This window comes from Pongo abelii, chromosome 19 (assembly GCF_028885655.2).
Source record: "Pongo abelii isolate AG06213 chromosome 19, NHGRI_mPonAbe1-v2.0_pri, whole genome shotgun sequence".
Lineage (NCBI taxonomy): Eukaryota > Metazoa > Chordata > Mammalia > Primates > Hominidae > Pongo > Pongo abelii.
The window spans coordinates 11,959,161-11,980,373 of NC_072004.2; the positions used below are offsets into that span (position 1 = coordinate 11,959,161).

General features: G+C 42.3%; 1 protein-coding gene across 4 annotated transcripts; it reads right to left on the reverse strand.

Annotated features, from left to right (window-relative positions):
* Positions 1 to 45: 45 nt before the first annotated feature.
* ZNF18 (zinc finger protein 18) lies at positions 46 to 20,943 on the reverse strand. Of its 4 annotated transcripts, none has more exons than XM_054535465.2 (8): positions 19,936 to 20,943; positions 16,017 to 16,170; positions 14,958 to 15,426; positions 13,493 to 13,682; positions 12,992 to 13,080; positions 6,727 to 6,811; positions 5,912 to 6,019; positions 46 to 1,357 (listed from the first exon to the last, which is right to left on the reverse strand). In XM_054535465.2, exons 3-8 carry the CDS (start codon positions 15,342 to 15,344, stop codon positions 570 to 572), a joined length of 1,647 nt encoding a protein of 548 aa, XP_054391440.1. In that variant the 5' UTR covers positions 15,345 to 15,426; positions 16,017 to 16,170; positions 19,936 to 20,943; the 3' UTR covers positions 46 to 569. The 4 variants fall into 4 exon arrangements, with proteins under 4 accessions (XP_054391440.1, XP_054391439.1, XP_002827097.1 ...); XM_054535464.2 differs by having other exon boundaries at positions 5,912 to 6,022; positions 19,936 to 20,005; XM_002827051.4 differs by lacking the exon at positions 16,017 to 16,170 and having other exon boundaries at positions 5,912 to 6,022.
* Positions 20,944 to 21,213: the final 270 nt, after the last annotated feature.

Sequence of the window (21,213 nt, forward strand, 5' to 3'; positions counted from 1 at the left end):
ATAATGTGCTTTGAAATACAGTCAAACACACAGTGAACAAACAAATAAGATAGAAAGTGACTCTGCTACGTTTATTTCAAACAAGGGACACTTGAAGTTAGTTTTTCACCCCTATGACAAAGAACACATGTGAGCTCACAGGCCCTCTATGCTTCTCCCCTTCTCCCCTTCTGGAACAGAAGACCTGCTCTAGAACCCATTTTAAGGGGCTGATCTGAGGTTCTTCCCATAAGCAGTGACTACAGCTAATCCCATTAAATCCTTCCTGGAAAGCACTTCTAAAACTGGATCTCCAATTTAGACTTTTTCCCCGATGGGTCCAAAGGAAGGATGAGTGGAAACATGAAGACTATTCTTTCTCCTGAGGCAGAATCAAGAATTTAAGCCATTGTGCAATCCAATCCAAGATATCCTCCAAGTCCAAAGCCATGTCCAGATTCTCTCCTCTCCAATCCATGAAAAAAGGAGATTAACAGGTATCCTCTTAGACACAATTTCTCTTGATGGAGCTGAGTATTTTTGTTACTGGGCTGGGAGATAGAAATGGGGAAAGAGAGTTTGGTTACTGGCTATTGAAAGGGCTTCTTTCCTAAGTGGGATCTTTGATGTTTGTCAAGGCTCGAGCTCCAGCTGAAACTTTTCCCACAATGCGAACATTTATAAGGTTTCTCTCCTGTGTGAACCCTCTGATGTCTATTAAAGTTTGATCTCTGAATGAAACTTTTCTCACAGATGGGACATTTATAGGGTTTCTCTCCCGTGTGGATTTTCTCGTGGTGGCGCAATCCTGAGAAGTCACTAAAGCCTTTCCCACAGTAATCACATTTACAGGGCTTCTCTCCTGTGTGAGTTCTCTGATGCTTCACAAAGTCTGAACTCCGCAGAAAGGCTTTTTTGCAGATGGTGCACTGAAAGTATGTCTCTCCGGTGTGAGTTCTTTGGTGAAAAACAAGCTGAGAATTCCTATAAAAGGTCTTCCCACACTCCCTGCAGGTGGGGAGCTTCTGGGCCATGGGGGCTCTTGGCTGCCCCTTCTGGGAGGTCTCTCTCTTCTCCTCAAGCCACATGGTGGACATTTCTCCTGAATGAGGATTAGGCAAATGCTGACCTAGTTGTTTCTCAGAAATCCTTTCTTGAGGAGAGAGCTGTTCCCCTGTTCCCTCATCCTGAATGTTTTGCAGAGCCTCAGGGAGATTCTCTCCTTCTCCAAAGCATCCTGGCTCATCCTCACTGAAGAAGCCCCTCAAGGAAGCCTGAGAAGGAACCTCTCCTGAAGCTTGACAGGAAGCATGCAGGAGCTCCTGGTCCCTGTGATTCTCCAAGTTTAGGTTCTCCTTGTCATTCTCTTGTCTATCTCCTAAAAGAAGAAAGAAGATTTGAAATGGTTCAAGTGCTATGCCCTGTTTTCTAACTCATATGTCAAAGAGAGGGTCATCATAAAACATTCATTTTCTTCTTCTTTTTTTTTTTTTTAGGGCATTAGTAAGTGAGGAAGAAAACTACCATATGGCCCAAATGCTCAAACTTACTTCCCCTGTCCTGGATTCAAGGCTAAATGGTTCAGCTCTGGAGCTGAGGATTTTTAAACAACACAGGAGTACTCATAAAGTGATCACTCCATAAATAAAGCCACATGTATTTCTTAAGGACCAGGAAAAAAACAAGTATATTATAGGCAACTACTGCTTTTAAAATGATTTTTATCTGATTATATATAAAAGATAAATATGGTAACTAAAAAAAACTGAAGAGAAATATATACAGAAGAAAACCAAATCCGCCTCAATCTTACTACCCAGAGATAACAACTATGAGCATACATTTCCTTTCAGTCTTTTTAATTTAACCTATATATATGCAGGTATATGCTATTTTCTGACATAATTTGTGTCATATTATACATATAGTTCTATAACCAGCGATGTAGCATTTAATTGTGAATGGTGGCATTAATCAATGTAATATGGAGTCTCCCTCTCCCTCATTCATAAGACGCCCAAAATTTGTGAAATGCACGTGTCATTTTACCACAGCTGCAATGCAGTGAGGCTGTACTATAAAAGTGAATCCTTTGATCTGTGCTTGAATCTAGTATTTACATGCGCTTTATTAAATCACACTAGCAATTGGAGGTTTGCTTCTCTCATCATAACTTGGGTTTTTGGTTATACTACTTAATGATGCATATAGAAAATTTTTATTTTGGTGGTAGGATTTTCAACTTTCATTAACTATTTTAACTATATAGATCTAAAGATGCCATTTACCTTTTTCTTTCATACATTAGTGTCTTTTCAATTGTCTGCCAGGGATCTAGGCATCTTCTAGAGAGCTAGATCTGAACTTGTTAAGTCAAAAAGCCTTAAAATGTCCCTGAATCTAAAAATAAAATAAAATAAAATAAAATAAAAGCCTTAGAATATATTCCTCTCAAATGGCAAAGGTACTTTCTCTTGTTTTTAAAAATGCCTTTATAAATATCATTTTAAAGAGCTGAGTAATGGCCCATCAAGAAGCTGTCATAATAAACATATAATTTGTTCCCCTACCACGGAAATCTAATTTGCTTATCGTGTTATTGCTACTACAAATAATGCTGTGATCAGCAGTTTTCTTCATAAGTTTTTGCCCACATTTCTCATCAATACCTCAAAGGAGTTTCTCAAAGTAGAATTACTGTGTCAACAGGCATAAATATTAAGGCTCTTGACACCTACTGGCAGCCCAACTTCCAGAACAACTCTGCCATCCTCTCATATGTGAAACTGGGCAGAGGGGGAAGTGGGTATTCAATACTTAAATATTGAATATTTTTAAGCATATGCCATTTAGATGGATGAAAAATGGTTTTTCATTGTTTTAAATTTTAATTCTTAAGTTATGAAAGGATGAATCTTTATCACATTTATGAGCTATTTTTCACACTCGAAGACTGCCGCCCATATTTTACTGGGAAAGTACATTTTTCTTATCAACTTTCTTTAACTCTTTCTAATATCAACAAAAATAATCATTTATCTGTCATGTTCATGAAAACTTTTTTTTTTTTTTCAGATGGAGTTTTGCTCTGTCACCCAGGCTGGAATGCAATGGCATGATCTCGGCTCACTGCAACCTCTGCCTCCGGGTTCCAGCAATTCTCCTGCCTCAGCCTCCCAAGTAGCTGGGATTACAGGTGCCCGCCACAATGCCCGGCTAATTTTTGTAGCGTAGTTAGATGGGGTTTCACCATGTTGGCCAGGCTGGTCTCGAACTCCTGACCTCAAATGATCCGCCTGCCTCAGCCTCCCAAAGTGCTAGGATTACAGGCGTGAGTCACCGCGCCGGCCTGATCATGCTAAATTCTTATACAGACCAGTATCTCTTTTCTAGGCTCCCTTTTCTGTTCCATTGATCTGTGCATCTATTTTTATATCAGAATCACACTATTTTAATGATTTTTTACCTTTATAATACAACAGACTTAATATTTTCAGATCTAACATTCATGAAACATTCTTCTTTCAAAAGTTTTTTTAAAGCTATTCTTGCGTGTTATATTCTTCCAGATAACTACTTTAAAAACGTTAATTCTTTGGATTTTTATTAGCAGGATAAGTATATGGCCTTTTGAGACTGCCCCCTGCTGACCTGTTTTAACTAGGAGCTGTTCTTCCACATGGTCAACTATAACAGCATATTCACTCTCTACATTGACTTTTGCCCCTGATCTGAGTCCAGATCTGGTAAACTGGCAAACTGTTGTATTTTTCAAACCGGGCCTTTCCCATCTGGTTACTGTGAGTTCCACAATTATTCTAGGTCTCTTCCCGGACAGCTGGACTCCTGCATTGACTTCCTGCAGACTTCTCTCCTCCAAGTGTTCCCTTCCTACCTGTCCTACACATTGCTGCCAGATTCATCTTCCTAAACCTCTTTCCACATATCCTCTTTTTTTTTTTTTTGAGACAGAGTTTCATTCTTGTTGCCCAGGCTGGAGTGCAATGGCGCGGTCTCGGCTCACTGCAACCTCCGCTTCCCAGGTTCAAGTGATTCTCCTGCCTCAAACTCCCAAGTAGCTGGGATTACAGGTGCTCACCACCATGCCCGGTTTTTGTTTTGTTTTGTTTTGTTTTGTTTTTGCATTTTTTGTAAAGACAGGAACCTATAATAGCTTTTTTTTTTTTTTTTTTGCCTGTCAAGGCAGGATGACCCTTGTCGACTCCTCACATCTGGTTAAAGGCAGTGTCTAATGGGACCATGTCAGCAGAGGTGGGATGAAGGAAAAACAAACAAACAAAAAATGAGTAGGAATATAGTGAGCTATATATTGCAAATAAGATCAGACTACTAGGAACTATATGGGAAATCTCTGTAGCTTCTATTCAATTCTACTATGAACCCAAAACTCCTCTTAAAAATAAATTATGTCAAAAAAAAAAAAAATCCTACTGCAACAACCTCCAAAGCAATATTTTCAACTTTTTCTGACTACAACCCACAATAAGTTCTATGGACTAAATCGTGATCCCCCAAAATTCCTATGTCGAAACCCTAGCCCCCAGTATGATGGTATTTGGAGATGGGGCCTGGGGCCTTTGGAAGGGATTAGGTCTAGATGAGGTCCTAAGGGTGGAGTCCTCATGATGGGATTCGTTTCCTGTCTCCTCCTCTCCCTCTCTCACCTCCCCCTCTCTCAGTCTCTCCCTTCCTCTCCGCCTCTCCTCTCCCCAACCCCCCTCTCTGCTGTGTGAAGACACAGCAAGAAAAGCAAGGTCAGCAAACCATGCTGGCCGCCTGATCTTGGACTTCCCAACCTCCAGAAATGTGAGAAATAAATGTTGTTTAAGCAACTTAGTCGATGGTATTTTGTTACAGCAGCCCAAGCTAAGGCAGTAATCAATATATTTATATTGAAACACAGTACATGCACACATATTTTAAACAAATATTTCCTGAAACACTACCCACCCCTACATCTGATATTTCCTCTTCAATCTTATTCTTTTTTTTTTTTTTAACGCTGGTTGTAACTCTATCAAATGATTTCACAACTCACTCACTAATTGGTTATGCAATGCAGTTTGAAAAATTCTGTTCCAGAAGAAATCCTTGTGAAACAGCCTGATAAATACGTTGCGTAAAATTAAAATCAAATATCTCGGCTAATGATTGCTCTCTCTGTGGTATATTAGCAAAAGAAAATAATTAATTAGATGCCACTGGGGAGAAAGAATGGCTTGCCCTACAGTTCCCCTCCTTGGTACTCTTTTTCCTCTAAGGTTCTGGGATTTACTGTATATATAAAAGTGTGTGTGTGTGTGTGTGTGTGTGTGTGTAGGTTTCGCAGTTAGTTTTTACATAACTTCAATGTTTCAGAAAAAGTGTAGAAAGCAAAGAATGACTATTTTACAAGATAACAAGTTCAGATTTCTTCTTTCCTAGTCTTAAATAAATTATTTATATGAAGTATTTGTTGATGCTGCCGTTTTAAGAAATGTTAGGTGCATATTGATTAGATAAAACATTTTTTTCTGTTTGGTTTATGTCTAGATACTCTAACTTCTTCCTAGGAAGGGTAATAATGGCTGCTACATAGTCCTTTGCAATGAAATTCTACTCTATTTGTATTGGTCTCAATTTGTGTGAATCTTAATTCTTTCTGAGAAAGAAAGCTAAAAAAAACAGACAAGATTAAAAGCAGCAGGTCTGATGTGTGGTCTTCCTTCCATAGTTAAATATGTGTCAACAGCCCTATAGCCAGAGATAAGTAGACTCAATCTCAATAGTCAAACCAATCAGATCATGGCTAGTTATAACCAATGTAATAGAATATTCTGCCTCCCCCGACCTCCTTCACCACCTCCCCAGTCACCTCCAATTTAATGACAGGCAGTCAGAAATGATTCCAGACCAATGAAAGATTACTCACCTATGCAGGTGGGTCTTGGGATCTTCTCATTGACATGAAGGTATAGTCCTGCCGGCTCGTCCCCAAATTCTATTGAATTAGTCAGGTCAGATTTGGGATGGGAAATGCCTGCTATAGAGAGAAAGATGTATGGTGGGCCTGGATGAATGGGGAAGACTAGGAGCTCAAGCTGTGTCTTTCAAAGGAGCACCCTACGCATGAGGGAAAATATGAAGGCTCTGGACACTTGCAGACACTCACCTTAGAACAGCGTGTGGAGCTTGTAAGACACCAGTACTCACAGCATGACCTTGCCAGATGGTAAAGGCCATGAAAACGAGAGTCTAGGCAGGTGGACAGAAAGGTCTGTAGACTACCTGGCAGGCTGGTGTGAGAATCATGACGGGGATCCCACCAATGGTTGGTTGACAAGTGTGGTTTAGTAGAAAAGAGCATGGACTCAGAACCAGCCACAGCTGAGTTCCATCATAACTCAGCCCACTTATGAGCTATGTGGCAGTGGGTAAGTATTTGATCTGACACTCACTTTCATCAGGCTTAAAATGAGAATACCATCATAAATTTCATAGATTAAAGAAGTTACTCCATGCAATGTACCCACAAACAGTTCCTGGCCATTGAATACTTTCAATACAAGGAAGTTCTTACTGTTAATTCTGCTAGCTCCGACTTGCCCCAGTTCCCAACTGTGTCCCTAATGATTTCCTTCACCCGGCGATTTTCAGTTCAGCAGATGTCTCTATAAGTGCATGGAAAATGCCTCACAGTTTTCCAGTCCCTCTACCTCCTTCTATCAGGCTAACCCACTCCCTCACCTCCTGAGACCATTTTCCCATAGGTCTCCAGCATGAGATCCCAGTATTGCTCCTTTTGAGTGGAATCCAGGTGTCTCCACTGTTCCTGGAAAAAAAAAAAAAAAAAGCAATACAATACATGACTCCAATGAAGGTGTTTGAACCTGCCTTCCCTGCCTAAAGGAAAGCTGAGAAGACAGAAACGTGCCATAGGATCCTGGCCATCGCAAGACCTGAGAAATCCCAGCAGAGTGGTTCAAGGGACAAAGAGGCCAAAGGGAAAACAACAGCCCCTATATCAGTGTTTCTTTCCTTGGTGAGAAAACATCTAGGCTTTACATTCTGCACCTTTTCAGGTGAACTATTTAAAAGTGGAGAACGTATAGAGGGCAGGAGCCTTTTCCATACTATTTGTTTTTATTTGGGTTTTTTTTTTTTTTTTAGATGGAATCTCACTCTGTCGCCCAGGCTGGAGTGCAGTGGAGCGATCTCGGCTCACTGCAACCTCCGCCTCCCAGGTTCAAGCGATTCTCCTGCCTCAGCTTCCTGAGTAAGCTGGGACTATAGGCACATGCCACCATGCCTGGCTAATTTTTGTATTTTTAGTAGAGACGGGGTTTCACCATCAGGATGGTCTCGATCTCCTGACCTCGTGATTTGCCCACCTCGGCCTCCTAAAGTGCTGGGATTACAGGTGTGAGCCACCTTGTCTGGCTGGTACTATTTGTTTTTTGTTTCTGTTTTTGTTTTTTTAACTCAAGTGCTTGTACTAGAGGTCTTTGAAGAGGAATAGCCTGATAGTCCCACTATTTAACTAAAATCAGGAAATTCAAAAAGCAAAAGAAAGAAGTTAAAAAGGAATCTGTTGGAAAAGCAAGTGCAAATCAGTAAGATGTAGTTAAGAGTCAACTGCATTGTAAGCTTTACCCTGAAACAAAGATTGGTATATTCAGAGAAGAGAGAGATGTTATAGCCATACTTGAAATATCTTATAGTTCTGCATTTAGAGTCTAACATTAAATCAGTTTTCTTCCCAGATAGTGGAAAACTGGTAGGTTCTCTGGAGCAAGGTGTCCCAATCTCCAAAAGAAGCCCTGCTTTTCCTATGAAACGACAGACTGGAGACTCAAAACTGGGAATACCATACAGCTAGGGTCTGCTTTCATGGATTCAAATTTCAGTCTTCCACCAAGAAGCTGACTATTAGAAACTCAGATTGTATAGCAGAGGGATTAGCAGCCCATTTTTTGGAGTCAGACATACTGAGTTTTAAGTCCCAACCTTGCCACTTTCTAGCTGTGCGACCTTGAGCAAGTTATTTAACCTTCCAGAGTTTCAGGCCTCACCTAATGATGGCACTGAACTCAAAAAAGTGTTGGGAGGTTTGAGACAAATAATGCAAGTGTCACCTGTTTTCATAGCACACTGTATTTTAAATTTATAGTATTTATCCATTTATTAAATATTTATGTGTATGTACAAATATATATGCACACATGTAAGTATTTGATTAACTGTTGCCTCTACTAGCAATGTAAGCTCCATGAGAAAAGGACTCTGTTGTACTCTCCATTGTATAACACCTTCCCAGTTCCCAAGACCCTGTCCAGGACAGAAGAGGCACTTGGTATATGTTACCAGGGTGAAATAAAGCCCTTAGCAAACGGGTCCTCAGTAGATAATATATATTATTACCATCACAGGCAGTCTCCCAGTCTCACCCCAAGGGTTTGCAGAGAGAACTAAGGGATTCTGCATACTTTCAGAAACCCCAAAGTGGACAGACATGAATAGACAGGCTTCAGGGAACAGAAATGAGGAGAGGAATTACAAAGTCATCCTCCTACTGTATACAATATACTATTTGGGGAAGGCACTCTCTGATATGGTTTGGCTCTGTGTCCCCACCCAAATCTCATCTTGTAGCTCCCATAATTCCCATGTATTGTGAGAGGGACCTGGGAGGGAGATAACTGAACCAAGTGGGCGGTTCTTTCCTGTGCTGTTCTCGTGATAGTGAATAAGATAACATCCGATGGCTTTAAAAATGGGAGTCTGCCTGCACAAGCTCTCTCTTTGCCTGCCGCCATCTTTGAAAGATGTGACTTGCTCCTCCTTGCCTTCCACCATGATTGTGAGGCCTCCCCAGCCATATGGAATTGTAAGTCCAATTAAACCTCCTTCTTTTGTAAACTGCCCATTCTCAGGTATGTCTTTATCAGCGGTGTGAAAACAGACTAATACGCTCTCAGTCGTAAGTCAAGTCTGCCCCCTAGCACATCAAAGGGAAGTGGAAATGGCTCAAGGAGAAAAGAGATACCAAAAACTGTTTAATTAGCAGGTGCTAAGCCAAACACACAAACGAAAGAGGGTTTGGACTTTTTTGGGTGGGAAGGATAGGAAGCTGAAAAGCGACCTCAACATACTTAATTACACAGTCAACTATTAACTATAACCACATTTTTAATGTGAATTTTAATTTAAATTTTAAAATTTTTAAAGTATAAACAGCTAGCAGCTTATTCTGTTAATCTTCTGTGAATGCAGCTATTTTAACAACCTCTCGAAAATAATCACTTGAGCAAACATTGCTGAATACAGGAGTTCTCAGTCTTTGTAGTCAGAACACACGGACCCTGGCTTCAGTGCTAGCAGAGAAAAGGATGCACATGCCAAGCACAGTAATATCTGCCTGGCTGCCTGGCTTGCTGACACAGGATCTATTCCATGAACACCAGAACAGTAACTACCAAGAAGAGTACAAGGCAGAAAAGGATACAGCCACCAAAACCCACAAGGGTCAAAATCAGCTCATTCAAAAACCAGAAAAGTTGCTTCAGGAGCACTAACAGGGTACCTCCAGCTTAAAGACACAAATTTACTCTAGGAACTGCCAAGAAGCTGGGTACATTCGAATAAAACCTCCTACTGAAGAGGCAAGACGCCAGTGGCAGCCAGCTTGCTTTTTCTCATATTTAGAAGAGACGGAAAAACCTAACTTTCTATCCTGAAAGACAGACGCATGGGATTTGATGGGAAAATTCTCTCTATTTTTGTGTGGAACTGGCACCATCTTGTGGGTTTATAAGATATTACAACTGACTTGCACTGAGTTACACGCTGTTCCTTTCCTTTAAGTCTGAAAACAGAGGAAGGTGAGTGAATGCACTGCTGGAGTCTATGTGAGGTTCCAAATGAGTCGTGGTTTCTACTAATGAAATAACTACTGTGTACTGGTAGTAATACCATATCATTATTCTGGCATTATTTATGTAGTTCCTCACTTATGTAAGAGATTAGAGGGAGTGATTAATTTAAAAATTCCTTTTACTTCCAAAGGATTCCATTAAATATCAAAGTCTCTCTTATGCAAATAATTGCTGTTAGTTTGGAGGGGATATTCAGATTGGGTAGGGATAACTTTTGTTCATTTGACTTAAATGGTTGCTAACTAGTTATCATCTGAAGGTAGGGAAATACAGATACACACATATATGTAAATACGGTTGTAAAAAACAAATTGGTGCTGATGAGCATTTTAAATCTTCTGACTTTAAGTTATCCAGAACAGGTGAGTATACTCTATACCTACTATAGAAACAACAATAATCCTCCAAGCCTGGCTGACATATTCCACAGAACACCCAAATCTTTTTCACCAAGCAACATCTTGCTTAACAATTTGGTTTCTGGGCACCTTGAAAGCAGGAAGAAGGTACCTTTGATTCACTAAAAAGATATTTCTCTCCCCTGCCACCTCTCCATCCACCTTCCCCCAGAGTAAACTATGAAACTGGTATTCCAGTTTTTATATATCTGAGCCTGGAGAGCTGAAGCTCAGACCCTGGTCTGAAACACAGCATTACCTACTGCCGTCTCTATTTTCATCTTCACTCTACAGCAGATTGCAAGGCAAGTCCCAAGAGGAGTTCCCTCAACGTTTTAAATGATGTTTTAATCAAGATGTATAGGTTCGTGAAAAAAAATTTTTTTTACAAAATTCAACTTTTCAAAATTGTTAACTACATATCAACATAAATCTGTCCCAGAGACTTCTATGTACAGCAAAAATGAAGTATTAGGAATTGTTGAATTTACCTTCTGCCTGAAACAACTAAAAATGGGACAAAATGTATGAAACAACAGTTTTCAGACATTGCACATTACACAAGCAGAGCAGAACAAGATCCCTGAAAGTGGGAAAGCAAATTCAGTGAGCTCTAGTTATCCAAACTTACTGCCTAGACAGAGGATCCAGGCAGCAGTACAGGGAGGGGAAACCCAGGCTGAGCCAGGCAGCCTCCCTGAGTTCAGCAGAAGGAGCTCAGAGTCTGGAAATGCCAAGATGCTTAGAGTTGACAGGGTAGAGCAATCGGAGAGAAGGAAGCTGCACAAAGAGAAAGCTCCAGAGATCTACAGAGCGTCCCCTCAAAGTCTGGGAAATAACCACCCAAAAGAATCAGAGGGAACAATCCCCTGAGTTCACACAGTGCTGGAAACAATTTGTATTTCCACCAGGCAGAGTGGAAAACCTGGTATATGAAGGGCATCAGATTACTCAGAATACTCAGAAGGGAAGTGCCTTAGCATAGAAAAAATAATACTAGACTAAATGTTTCTCTGGTGCTATATAACAAACTGTGTCCAAATAACTGCACCCCATAGCAAAGTTCAAGAACATTTATAGTAATACAAAAATATACAGCACCCCACCAATGTCTGGTACTCAATCAAAGATTACCAGGCACGGCAACATAGTAAGACACACAAAAATTTAAAAATCAGCCAAGCAGGCCGGGCATGGTGGCTCATGCTGTAATCCCAGCACTTTGGGAGGCCCAGCTGGGCAGATCATTTGAGGTCAGGAGTTCGAGACCAGCCTGGTCAACACGGTGAAACCCCATCTCTACTAAAAATACAAAAATTAGTCGGGCATGGTGGCACACGCCTGTAATCCCAGCTACTCAGGAGACTGAGGCAGGAGAATTGCTTGAACCAAGGAGTCGGAGGTTGTAGTGAGCTGAGATCGCGCCACTGCACTCCAGCCTACGCAACACAGCAAGACTCTGTCTCAAAAAAAAAAAAAAAAAAAAAATTAGCCAAGCATTGTGGCACATGCCTGTACTTCTAGCTACTCAGGAGGCTGAGGCAGGAGTATGGTTTGAGCCCAGGAGGTCAAGGCTGCAGTGAGCTATGACTGCACCACTGCACTCCAGCCTGGGAGACAAAGTGAAACCCTGTCTCAAAACAAACAAACGAAAAAGGCAAAGATTACCAGGCACACAGAGAAGCAGGAAAATACATCTCATAATGAGAATAATCATTGATCAAAACTGACCCAGAACCAATGCAGGCAGTAATCAGTAGATAAGGATATTAATACAAATACAACTATATTCCATATGTTCAAGAAGCTAGAGAAAAAACTGAACACATTAAGTACAGACATGAAAGATATAATAAAGCGCCAAATCAAACTTCTAGAGGTGAAAAATTCATCTAAAATGAAAAATATACTGGAAGAGATTAACAGCAGATTAGATGCTGTAAGATGAAAAGACTAATGAACTTGAAGACATCAAAATAGAAACTGCCCTAAATGAAACACCAAGACTTCAAAAACAGAATGAAAAATATACTGGATGAGATTAACAGCAGATCAGATACTATAAAAGAAAAGATTAATGAACTTGAAGACATACAGAAATTGTCCAAAATAAAACACCAAGACTTCAAAAACAGAAAAACAATCAGTAAGCTGTGGGACAATTTGAAGAGCTCTGATACATGTATATACATTATATGTATACACATTTCCACAGGTATTATTTCCCAAGTCTTTAAAGGAGGGGAGAAATAAGCAAGACAGAAAAAAAATGCTTTAGAAATAATGGCCAAAAATTTTCCAAGTTTAGTGAAAACCATACACCCACAGATCTAAGAAACTCAATAAATCCCAATTACATGAAATGTGAAAATGACTCCAAGGCACATCAAAATCAAATTGTTTTAAAAAATGAGAATACACTGAAATAAGCAAATATATATATGTATATGTATATACATATACATATATGTACACACATTATATGCATAAGAACAAAGATAAGAGTATATTTGGCATGATTCTATTTTTACAAAACTCTAGAAAAAGTAAACTAACATATGGTGACAGACAGCAGATCAGAGGTTTCCTCAGGATGGGGAATGGGGTGAAGAGAGGCAGGAGGACGAGATTATAAAAGGTAAAAAGTTTCCTTTTCATCGCTTTTGTACGTCAGCTCACCTGAGGTGCTGCTGGGAGCAGTGAGGCTCCGAGGTCCTGGTCTCTGATCAGCCTTTCCTCCAGTCGGGCAGGCTGGGAGGCAGCCAGGGCTGAAGTGAGGAGAGGAAGTTTTCAGAATCTGGATGTCTTTCTTAACCACTCCCCAGAGGACGCAGATAACAATCTTCACAAATCAGAACAATACCTGTACTGCCATCTATATTTCAAGACTTGTGTTTATCTCCCTGACAAACTCCAACCCCCTCCAACCTTCCAGTCTCACCCGTATGTTCTCCCACCTCCTTCCTCAGAGCCAAAATCCAAATGGTCTGGCCCAGTCGTAAAGCAGTTTAAAACACAGACTTTGACTCTCCAAACAAGAGCCGTTTATTTAGGTCTAACCTGTTTGCAAACCTCGCAGGGATACCCCAATCTGAGCAGCACACCATTTCAACTCACTTAGGCCTACTAATCACAATCCCAAAATCTCTCCAAGAGAACACCACACAGCACCATCCTCACCTAGTCCTGCTTCTGTGTCAGATTCCTCTTTCACGATGTGGCCCAGAAGCTCCCCAGGCCCTGAGGATGAATTCTCAAGTCCCAGCTCCTGAGGCACCACTTCAAGATGGGGCTCCACTTCCCCCACTTGGCAGCTTGGAGATTCCATCTTCTCTGCTAAGAGGTCCTGTCCTAGAACCTGGATACTGATCTAGAGACCATATATTAATTAGTAATTACTGAAGAATCCAGAGTAAGGATCTCTAAAAGATGCAAAGCTTACCCTCTACAACACATCATAAGACAATTTCTAAGGATGTGGAGAAAGAGAAAACCAGCTTTTATTTCTAGTCCAGCAGGAACCAGGGAAAGAAACGTCCCAAAAGACACCAAAAGCTGAGGCCCGAATCAGGCATGGGAGACCTTCAAGACATGCCACTAACGTGCCTCTACTGGATATGCGCCACCAATGAAAACTCAGGCATCTTTTAAATAACTTCTCAAACATTCTAGTCTAAAGGTGGAATGCACTGGGAGACTTTACCCTCAATCCTCAATAGCTAAAAAGTGTTGAGAGTCAGAGAGTGTTAGAATTAGGTGAGGTATGGGGGAACCCAGCTGTGGTATAACAAGAAATACACATTTAGTCTTTGTCCCCAGTTCCTGCAGAGCTCCTAAAACCCTGGTAATTTCCTGAGTGGCAGAGGTGAAAGAAGAGGCTTTGTTATTCATAATGAGCCCTTCTCAGCCACACCTGACTTTATGCTGGGCCACTAGATAGCTTCAGGATGGGGGCTGGTTGCCAGAGGAACCAACCTTGAGATTAGAAGGTTGGAACTTTCAGTCTCTCCACCCAGCTTCTGAGGAGGGGAGGGCAGCTGGAGATACTCAATCACCAATGGCAAATGACTGTATCAAGTGTGCCAAAGTAGTGAGGCCTCCATAAAAATCCCTAAACCATGAGGTTCAGGAAGTTTCCAGGTTGGTGACCTCATGGAGGTACTGGTAACGTAGCACGCCAGGAGAGGCATGGAAGCTCCACGCTCTTTCCCCCACACCTTGCTCTATGCAGCTCTTCTCTCTGGCTGTTAGTGAGTTGTATCCTTTATAGTAAGTCAGTAACAAGAAGTAAAATCCTTCCCTGAGTTCTGTAAGTCATTCTAACTAATTATCAAACTTGAAGAGAAGATTGTGGGAACCTCCGAAATTATAGCCAATTTGTCAGAAGTACAGGTGGCCCCTGGGACTTGTGACTGGCATCTGAGAACAGGAGCAGTCTTGGATTGAGCCCTGAACCTCCAGAGTTAGCTTCAGAACTGAATTGTTGGACACTCTACTGGTGTTAGAGAATCACAGAACTGGCCATTGGTGTGAAAAGCCCCACCCATTTGGTGTCATAAGTGGTATCAGAAAAAAGACAACACACCTGATGGGACCAGAGAGGAGCCCTGTCTTTCACTTGCAGATCATAATACCCTCTGCTTACCCATTGCCACAGTCTCTGGGGGTCCCCCTTCAAGCTTTCCACAAGGGTCACTGCCTCTTCTCCACTTCCTGGACACTGTTTCCGCACCCACATCTGGATCTCCCCAGGCAGGATGGTCAGAAACTGCTCCAACATGAGGATCTCTAGGATCTGCTCTTTGGTGTGAACCTCTGGCTGTAGCCACTGGAAACAGAGCTTCCGAAGTTGCTTCAGGGTCTCATGAGGCCCAGACATCACCTGGTAACGGAACTGCCTGAAAAGCTGGCGTGCGGTCTCAGGGCTGGAGAGTTCCTCTTGAAGGGCAGCATCTGATTCTGAGAACTGGGAGTCCTCAGCCTTCGCCAGTGATGGCAGCAGGCCTAGGGCCTGCCCCAAGTCAACGGGCATTGTCCAGCCTTGCAAGTCCTTTTAAGTAAAGTGCTTCTGAAGTGAAATTGTCTCCAGAAAGAACTAGGTCTTCACCAGGACACTAAAAAGGGAATGAGATTGAGTGCTACACAGAGGAAGGGGACACATTCTCAGAAAGAACAAATCCATACGCCCTACCCGAGAAGCCTTGGGGTCAACTATGGAGCTTTTGAAATTGCTCAATGGATACACAATTCTATTTTGAAAGATTATAAACTTGAAGCCACAAAGCAAACTACTGATACTGTATCTAAACAGCCACCATTTCCCTGCCCATTTTATAATGTTCTTTCTTGGTCTTCAAATGTCCAGACAAAATGAAGAATAAAATGCACCATATGAAACATTTTCACTATAGATTTCCAGGTAAACGGCTCTTCTACAAAACACTTCTACATCTTCATCTATATATCTGCATACTAAAAAATAAAGCTGGAAAAAGATATTAATGCCCTAGGAATAAAAGCTAATGCCTACATGCTTCTGTAATAAATAGGAGGTTAAAGAGAACAAATTAAGTCTTCCAAGACGTACCAAAAGTACTTCCAAAAGTACACCAAAAAGGTGTAATGAAACTTCCAAGAGAGGTCTTTTGAGTGCCATATTAAAATAGGTCTATTTGAGAATTTATGAAAAAAACAAGTGTCATACCTGACACTTTCAACCTTGGGGTTAAAGAGGGTTGAGAAGGCCGGGCGTGGTGGCTCATGCCTGTAATCCCAGCACTTTGGGAGGCTGAGACAGGTGGATCATGAGGTCAGGAGATCGAAACCATCCTGGTTAACACGGTGAAACCCCGTCTCTACTAAAAAAAAATACAAAAAATTAGCCGGGCATGGTGATGGGTGCCTGTAGTCCCAGCTACTCAGGAGGCTGAGGCAGAAGAATGGGGTGAACCGGGAGGTGGAGCTTGCAGTGAGCCAAGATCGCGCCACTGCACTCCAGCCTAGGGGACAGAGAGAGACTCCGTCTCACAAAAAAAAAAGAGGGTTGAGAAGACTAACTACCTTGAAAATACTCCCATGGTGTTGAGATAATCACTATTTTATGTGAATGGTATCAAAATTTAGAAGATCACAACTAAGACAGTAGAAAGAGAAACATTAATGGCAAATATTATTCTAAAAAGGATCATCCACTATTTCTAGTTAACTTTCTTGCAAGTAATCATAATATAGGATTACTGGGTAAATCCTTAAATGTTGTGAAGAATTTGGTGGTCATCATTTCTCCCTAAGACTAATCACAGCAATTTTTTTAAAAAGATACCCCATCACTTGAGGATCTGGCTTAATCAGAGATCAGTACAATACTCTAGCTTTTTGTAGCTCCTTATTTCTTAAGGTGTAGGAAACAATGTCTTCATCCTTACCGTTTCACCAAAATAATTTATCCGACATTGGAAAATCATTTAAAAACTAAAAAAGAAACACCAATTTTTTTTAAGGGCCCAAGAAAGGAAAAAGCGAGGTCAAAAGAATTACAGTTGACCATTGAATAATGCAGGAGATAGGGGCGCCAACCCCCCACACAGTAGAAAATCCATATATAACTTCTGATTCCCCAAAAGCTTAGCAGCCTATTGACTGATGCCTTAAATAGTTGATTAACATACATTTTCCATGTTACTGTATTTTTGTGATAAAGTAAGTTAGACAAAATATTATTAAGAAAATTATAAGGAAGAGGCCAGGCCAGGTGGCTCACGCCTATAATCCCAGCACTTTGGGAGGCCGAGGTGGCTGGATCACAAGGTCAGGAGATCGAGACCATCCTAGCTAACATGGTGAAACCCCTTCTCTACTAAAAATACAAAAAATTAGCCAGGCGTGGTGGCGGGTGCCTGTAGTCCGAGCTACTCGGGAGGCCGAGGCAGGAGAATGGCATGAACCTGGGAGGCGGAGCTTGCAGTGAGCTGAGATCATGCCACTGCACTCCAGGCTGGGCGACAGAGCGAGACTCTGTCTCAAAAAAAAAAAAGAAAAGAAAAGAAAAAGAAAATTGTAAGGAAGAGAAGCTACATTTACTATTCACTAAGTGGAAGTGAATCACCATAAAGGTGGTCACCTTCATCATCTTCACACTGAGTAGCCTGAAGAGGACAACGAACAGGAGAAGGAGAAGGAAGGGTTAGTCTTGCAGTCTCAGGAGTCGCAGAGGCAGATGAAAATCCTTGTATAAATGGACCTTTGCAACCATAATCCAATACCAAATGTTTTTTATGTGGTCCTCATTAAATTTATTTTTTGTTTAAAAAGAAACCCAGGTCTGAGCGCAGTGGCTCATGCCTGTAATCCTAGCATTCTGGGAGTCCAAGGCAGGGGGATCATTTGAGGTCAGGAGTTCAAGACCAGCCTGTCCAACATGGCAAAACCCCGTCTCTACTAAAAATACAAAAATTAACCAGGCGTGGTGGTGCATGCCTGTAATCCCAGCTACCAGGGAGGCTGAGTGAGGCAGGAGAATTGCTTGAACCCAAGGGGGCAGAGGTTGCAGTAAGCCGAGATCACACCACTGCAAGAAAAAAAAAAAGAAACCCAGGCCAGGCGCGGTGGCTCACGCCTGCAATCCCAGCACTTTGGAAGCCCTAGGCGGGAGGACCACCTGTGGTCAGAGTTCGAGACCAGCCTGGCCAACATGGTAAAACCCCATCTCTACTAAAAATACAAAAATTAGCTGGGCATGGTGGTGCGCACCTGTAATCCCAGCTACTCAGGAGGCTGAAGCAGGAGAACAGCCTGAACCTGGGAGGCGGAAGTTGCAGTGAGTCAAGATCGTACCACTGCACTCCAGCCTGGGCGACAGAGGGAGACTCCATCTCAAAAAAAAAAAAAAAAAACAGTAAAGACAAAAAATCTGAACACTATCAACCGACTTGCTCTAATTGATATTTTCAGAACCCTAGACCCAAGAACCGCAGAGTATACATTCATAACAAGTGCAAAGAGTATTCATCAAAGCAGACTATATGCATAATTTTCAAATGACTGATATCTTAAAATTAGCTCTAAAAATATTACACAAAGTGGTATTGCTAAAAAGCCATTAAAGCAATACCAAAAAACACTCAAAAACCCAATATCTGATAGAAAAGGAACACAAGAGAAACAAAACCAGAAAGGTCAAATGGAAAACTTTAGAGCTTCCTGGGTTCGAAAATATTCTCTGATCATAGTGCAATTAAATTAGAAATCAATAACAATAACTAGAAAATCCCAATTTATGGAAATTATTAAATAATGCCCTTAACCCATAGTCAAAGAAAAAAATCACAAAGCAAATTAAAATATTTTTTCATACTGAGTGACAATGACAGCATTATCAAACCACCTGGAAAGCGGCTTTAGCTCAGAGGTAAACCTACAGTTTCAAATAACATCTTAAAAAAATGAATAAATATATTTTTAAAAATCCCTTGCTTTGTAAATCCAACCTATTTGGCTCAAGAGTTTCAAAGAACAAGTGGCAAGATTTTAGATAGCAAGATACCGACCTGTAAACTTACTCCAATTTATCTGTTTCCTAAATTAAGATAGCAGTTTAGATAATATTTAAGAGAAATGACATTTTGGAAAAACTACAGATTTTATAAAATACTTAAATCTTTTATTAGTAATATTATACTCCCAGGTAGTGTGTAAGAAAAATGTCTCGATTATTGAAAATTAAATTACTTTATATAGTATTAAAATACTTTAATAGAGAGTTTATATTCCGATAACCTCATGAGGAACTGCCCCCATTAGTTACGAAAAAAAAATAAGGTTATCTGTTATACCTGTCATTAAACCTTTAACAAATAGAATGAATTTTTAAATGTGCATTCTAGGTGTAATATACACAAGTGGTTACATACATGGTTACATATATAAGTAACCATTTGTTAAGCACCTACTACGTATCGGCTCATTATTAAGCTCGGTTCATGTATTTCTAATTCCCACAATTACCCTGGTGTACAGATCAGGAACCTCCGAGGCTCACAAGTGGCAGCCAGATTAACCCAGGAAGCTCTAAAGCCTTTGCTTTGGGGAGAACTGCCAACGTCTGGTGATTTGTGGGGGCGTTTTCTGGTTGTCACAAGCAGCTAGGGGAACTGGCATTTAGTGCTCGAGGCCAGGGCAGCGCTGCTCATGGATATGTATTCTCCACCACGCGCCCCCCAAATGCCGATTGCACTCTGATGAGAGAGGGAGAGACTCCAGGCATCATCCCATCGGGTTTCCTCTTCCCGAGACTCATTTTCAGCCCTTAGGGGAAGACAGCGGGGAGGAGCCCGTTTTCGGTCCCAGTACAGAGACCCGGCCGGTCCCGCGGGGCGCAGAGGCGCAGGAACGCAGAGTCGGGACGGGGTTCACACATCCCCCCGCACCCAGGGTACACTCCCAGCCATGGCTGCCCCGGCCCCGCACTCGCCACGTCCCCCGCGCGCTCCCAGAAGCATGGGCGCGGGAGCCCGCTGGCCCCTCCGCAGCTCCGGGAGGCCCAGCTGAGTCAGGTGCGGACGCAGATAGCGCAAGGCCTGACCCCGAGCTGCCGGAGGCCGGGACCGCCCCGCACGCGCGCTCACCTCGGCCCGCGGCGCCGGCTCCGGGCGCACTTCCGGGAGCTGGGTGGCTGCGCGCGCCTCAGGCGACAGGCGAACGACGTGCGGTACCGGGCGGAGCTAGGGGGCGGAGGCGGAGCTGATACCGAAGCTCCTATTGGCCGTCGGGGGCGCCCCGCCTCTCTCTGGCGCTGCAGCCCAGGATTCTCCGCCGACACGGCAGCGCGGTTCCCGAGCCAACGCCATCCTCCGTTCTTTTCGTCACTCACTCACTAATCACTGTTCCTGAGTTCCTTCACTTCTCACCCGTCATTTATTGCGCGCCTATTCTGTGCCAGGCACTCGGCCAAGCACTGTGAGGTCTTCAAAGATCATTTCTTTGTCTCCCCAAACCCTTCCGCCCAGCCCCACACCCAGAGCTGCAACGCTCTGCCATTATCCCTGATTCTTAACCGCCGCCTTTCTCCTCCTTTCCGTTCTTGCCTCACTTGGCCTCCTTGAGACACTTGATTTGTCCCAACCTTCTTCCTCTGTCTTGGTTCTCCCACTCTCATCAGCTCTGCATCCCCTGGGTCCTCTCCCACTTCTCCCCATTCCGTTGGGGCTAGTCCAATGTGGTGCCATCCTCTTTCCACCTGCGTCTCTCTCTCTTCCTCTCTCTCTCTCTCCCTCTCTCAACAAATGTCATCCCTGACTCTTCCCTTCTCCTTCCCTTTCCCACACGCCAACAATGGCTGAATCCTCTGATTTGACCTCATTGTCTCTCAGACACCTCACCCTCTCTCCCTTCTCACTACCCCTCCCTCGGCTCAGTTCCACACCATTTGTACTGGCGAAGGCCTTCTTACCCTTTCCCCAGCGTCCAGTGTTGGCAGTTTCCAGGCTATCTATCCTGTGCTGCGCCACGACAGTCAACTTGTGATACTAAGTTGCATTAATAGAAGTATCGTGTCAAAGTTTGGGTGTTCCATCTTGGGCAACTGGCAAAGAGGAGAGTATTCAAAAAAAAGAGCTGCCATGTTCCCTAATAACCTATGGAAATAAAATTAATAATTAATAAATAAAAATTTAAAAAAGAGCTGTCATTATCATAACATGTCCTGTACCTGTCATTATCATAACATGTCCTATACCTGTCCCATGTTTACGAGAATTAAAGATACCTCCTCTGGAGAAATAAAGCTTGATGGGGGACGGGATTACATCTTCATGTACCTGAAAAGTGACCAGTGGAAAAGGGATTCGACATGTTCTCTTAAGTCCAAGGGTCTGAACAAGATCCTGTGTGTGAAACTACTGTTT

What these genes read in the sequence shown, in the direction of transcription:
- ZNF18 (XM_002827051.4), bottom strand. Translation starts at nt 15,344, where the DNA reads ATGCCCGTTGACTTGGGGCAGGCCCTAGGCCTGCTGCCATCACTGGCG. An exon ending in TGACACAGAAGCAGGACTAG is followed by an intron (nt 13,081 to 13,492) that starts GTGAGGATGGTG and finishes TCCTCACTTCAG; the next exon opens with CCCTGGCTGCCTCCCAGCCT. An exon ending in TGCTCCCAGCAGCACCTCAG is followed by an intron (nt 6,812 to 12,991) that starts GTGAGCTGACGT and finishes TTTTTTTTCCAG; the next exon opens with GAACAGTGGAGACACCTGGA.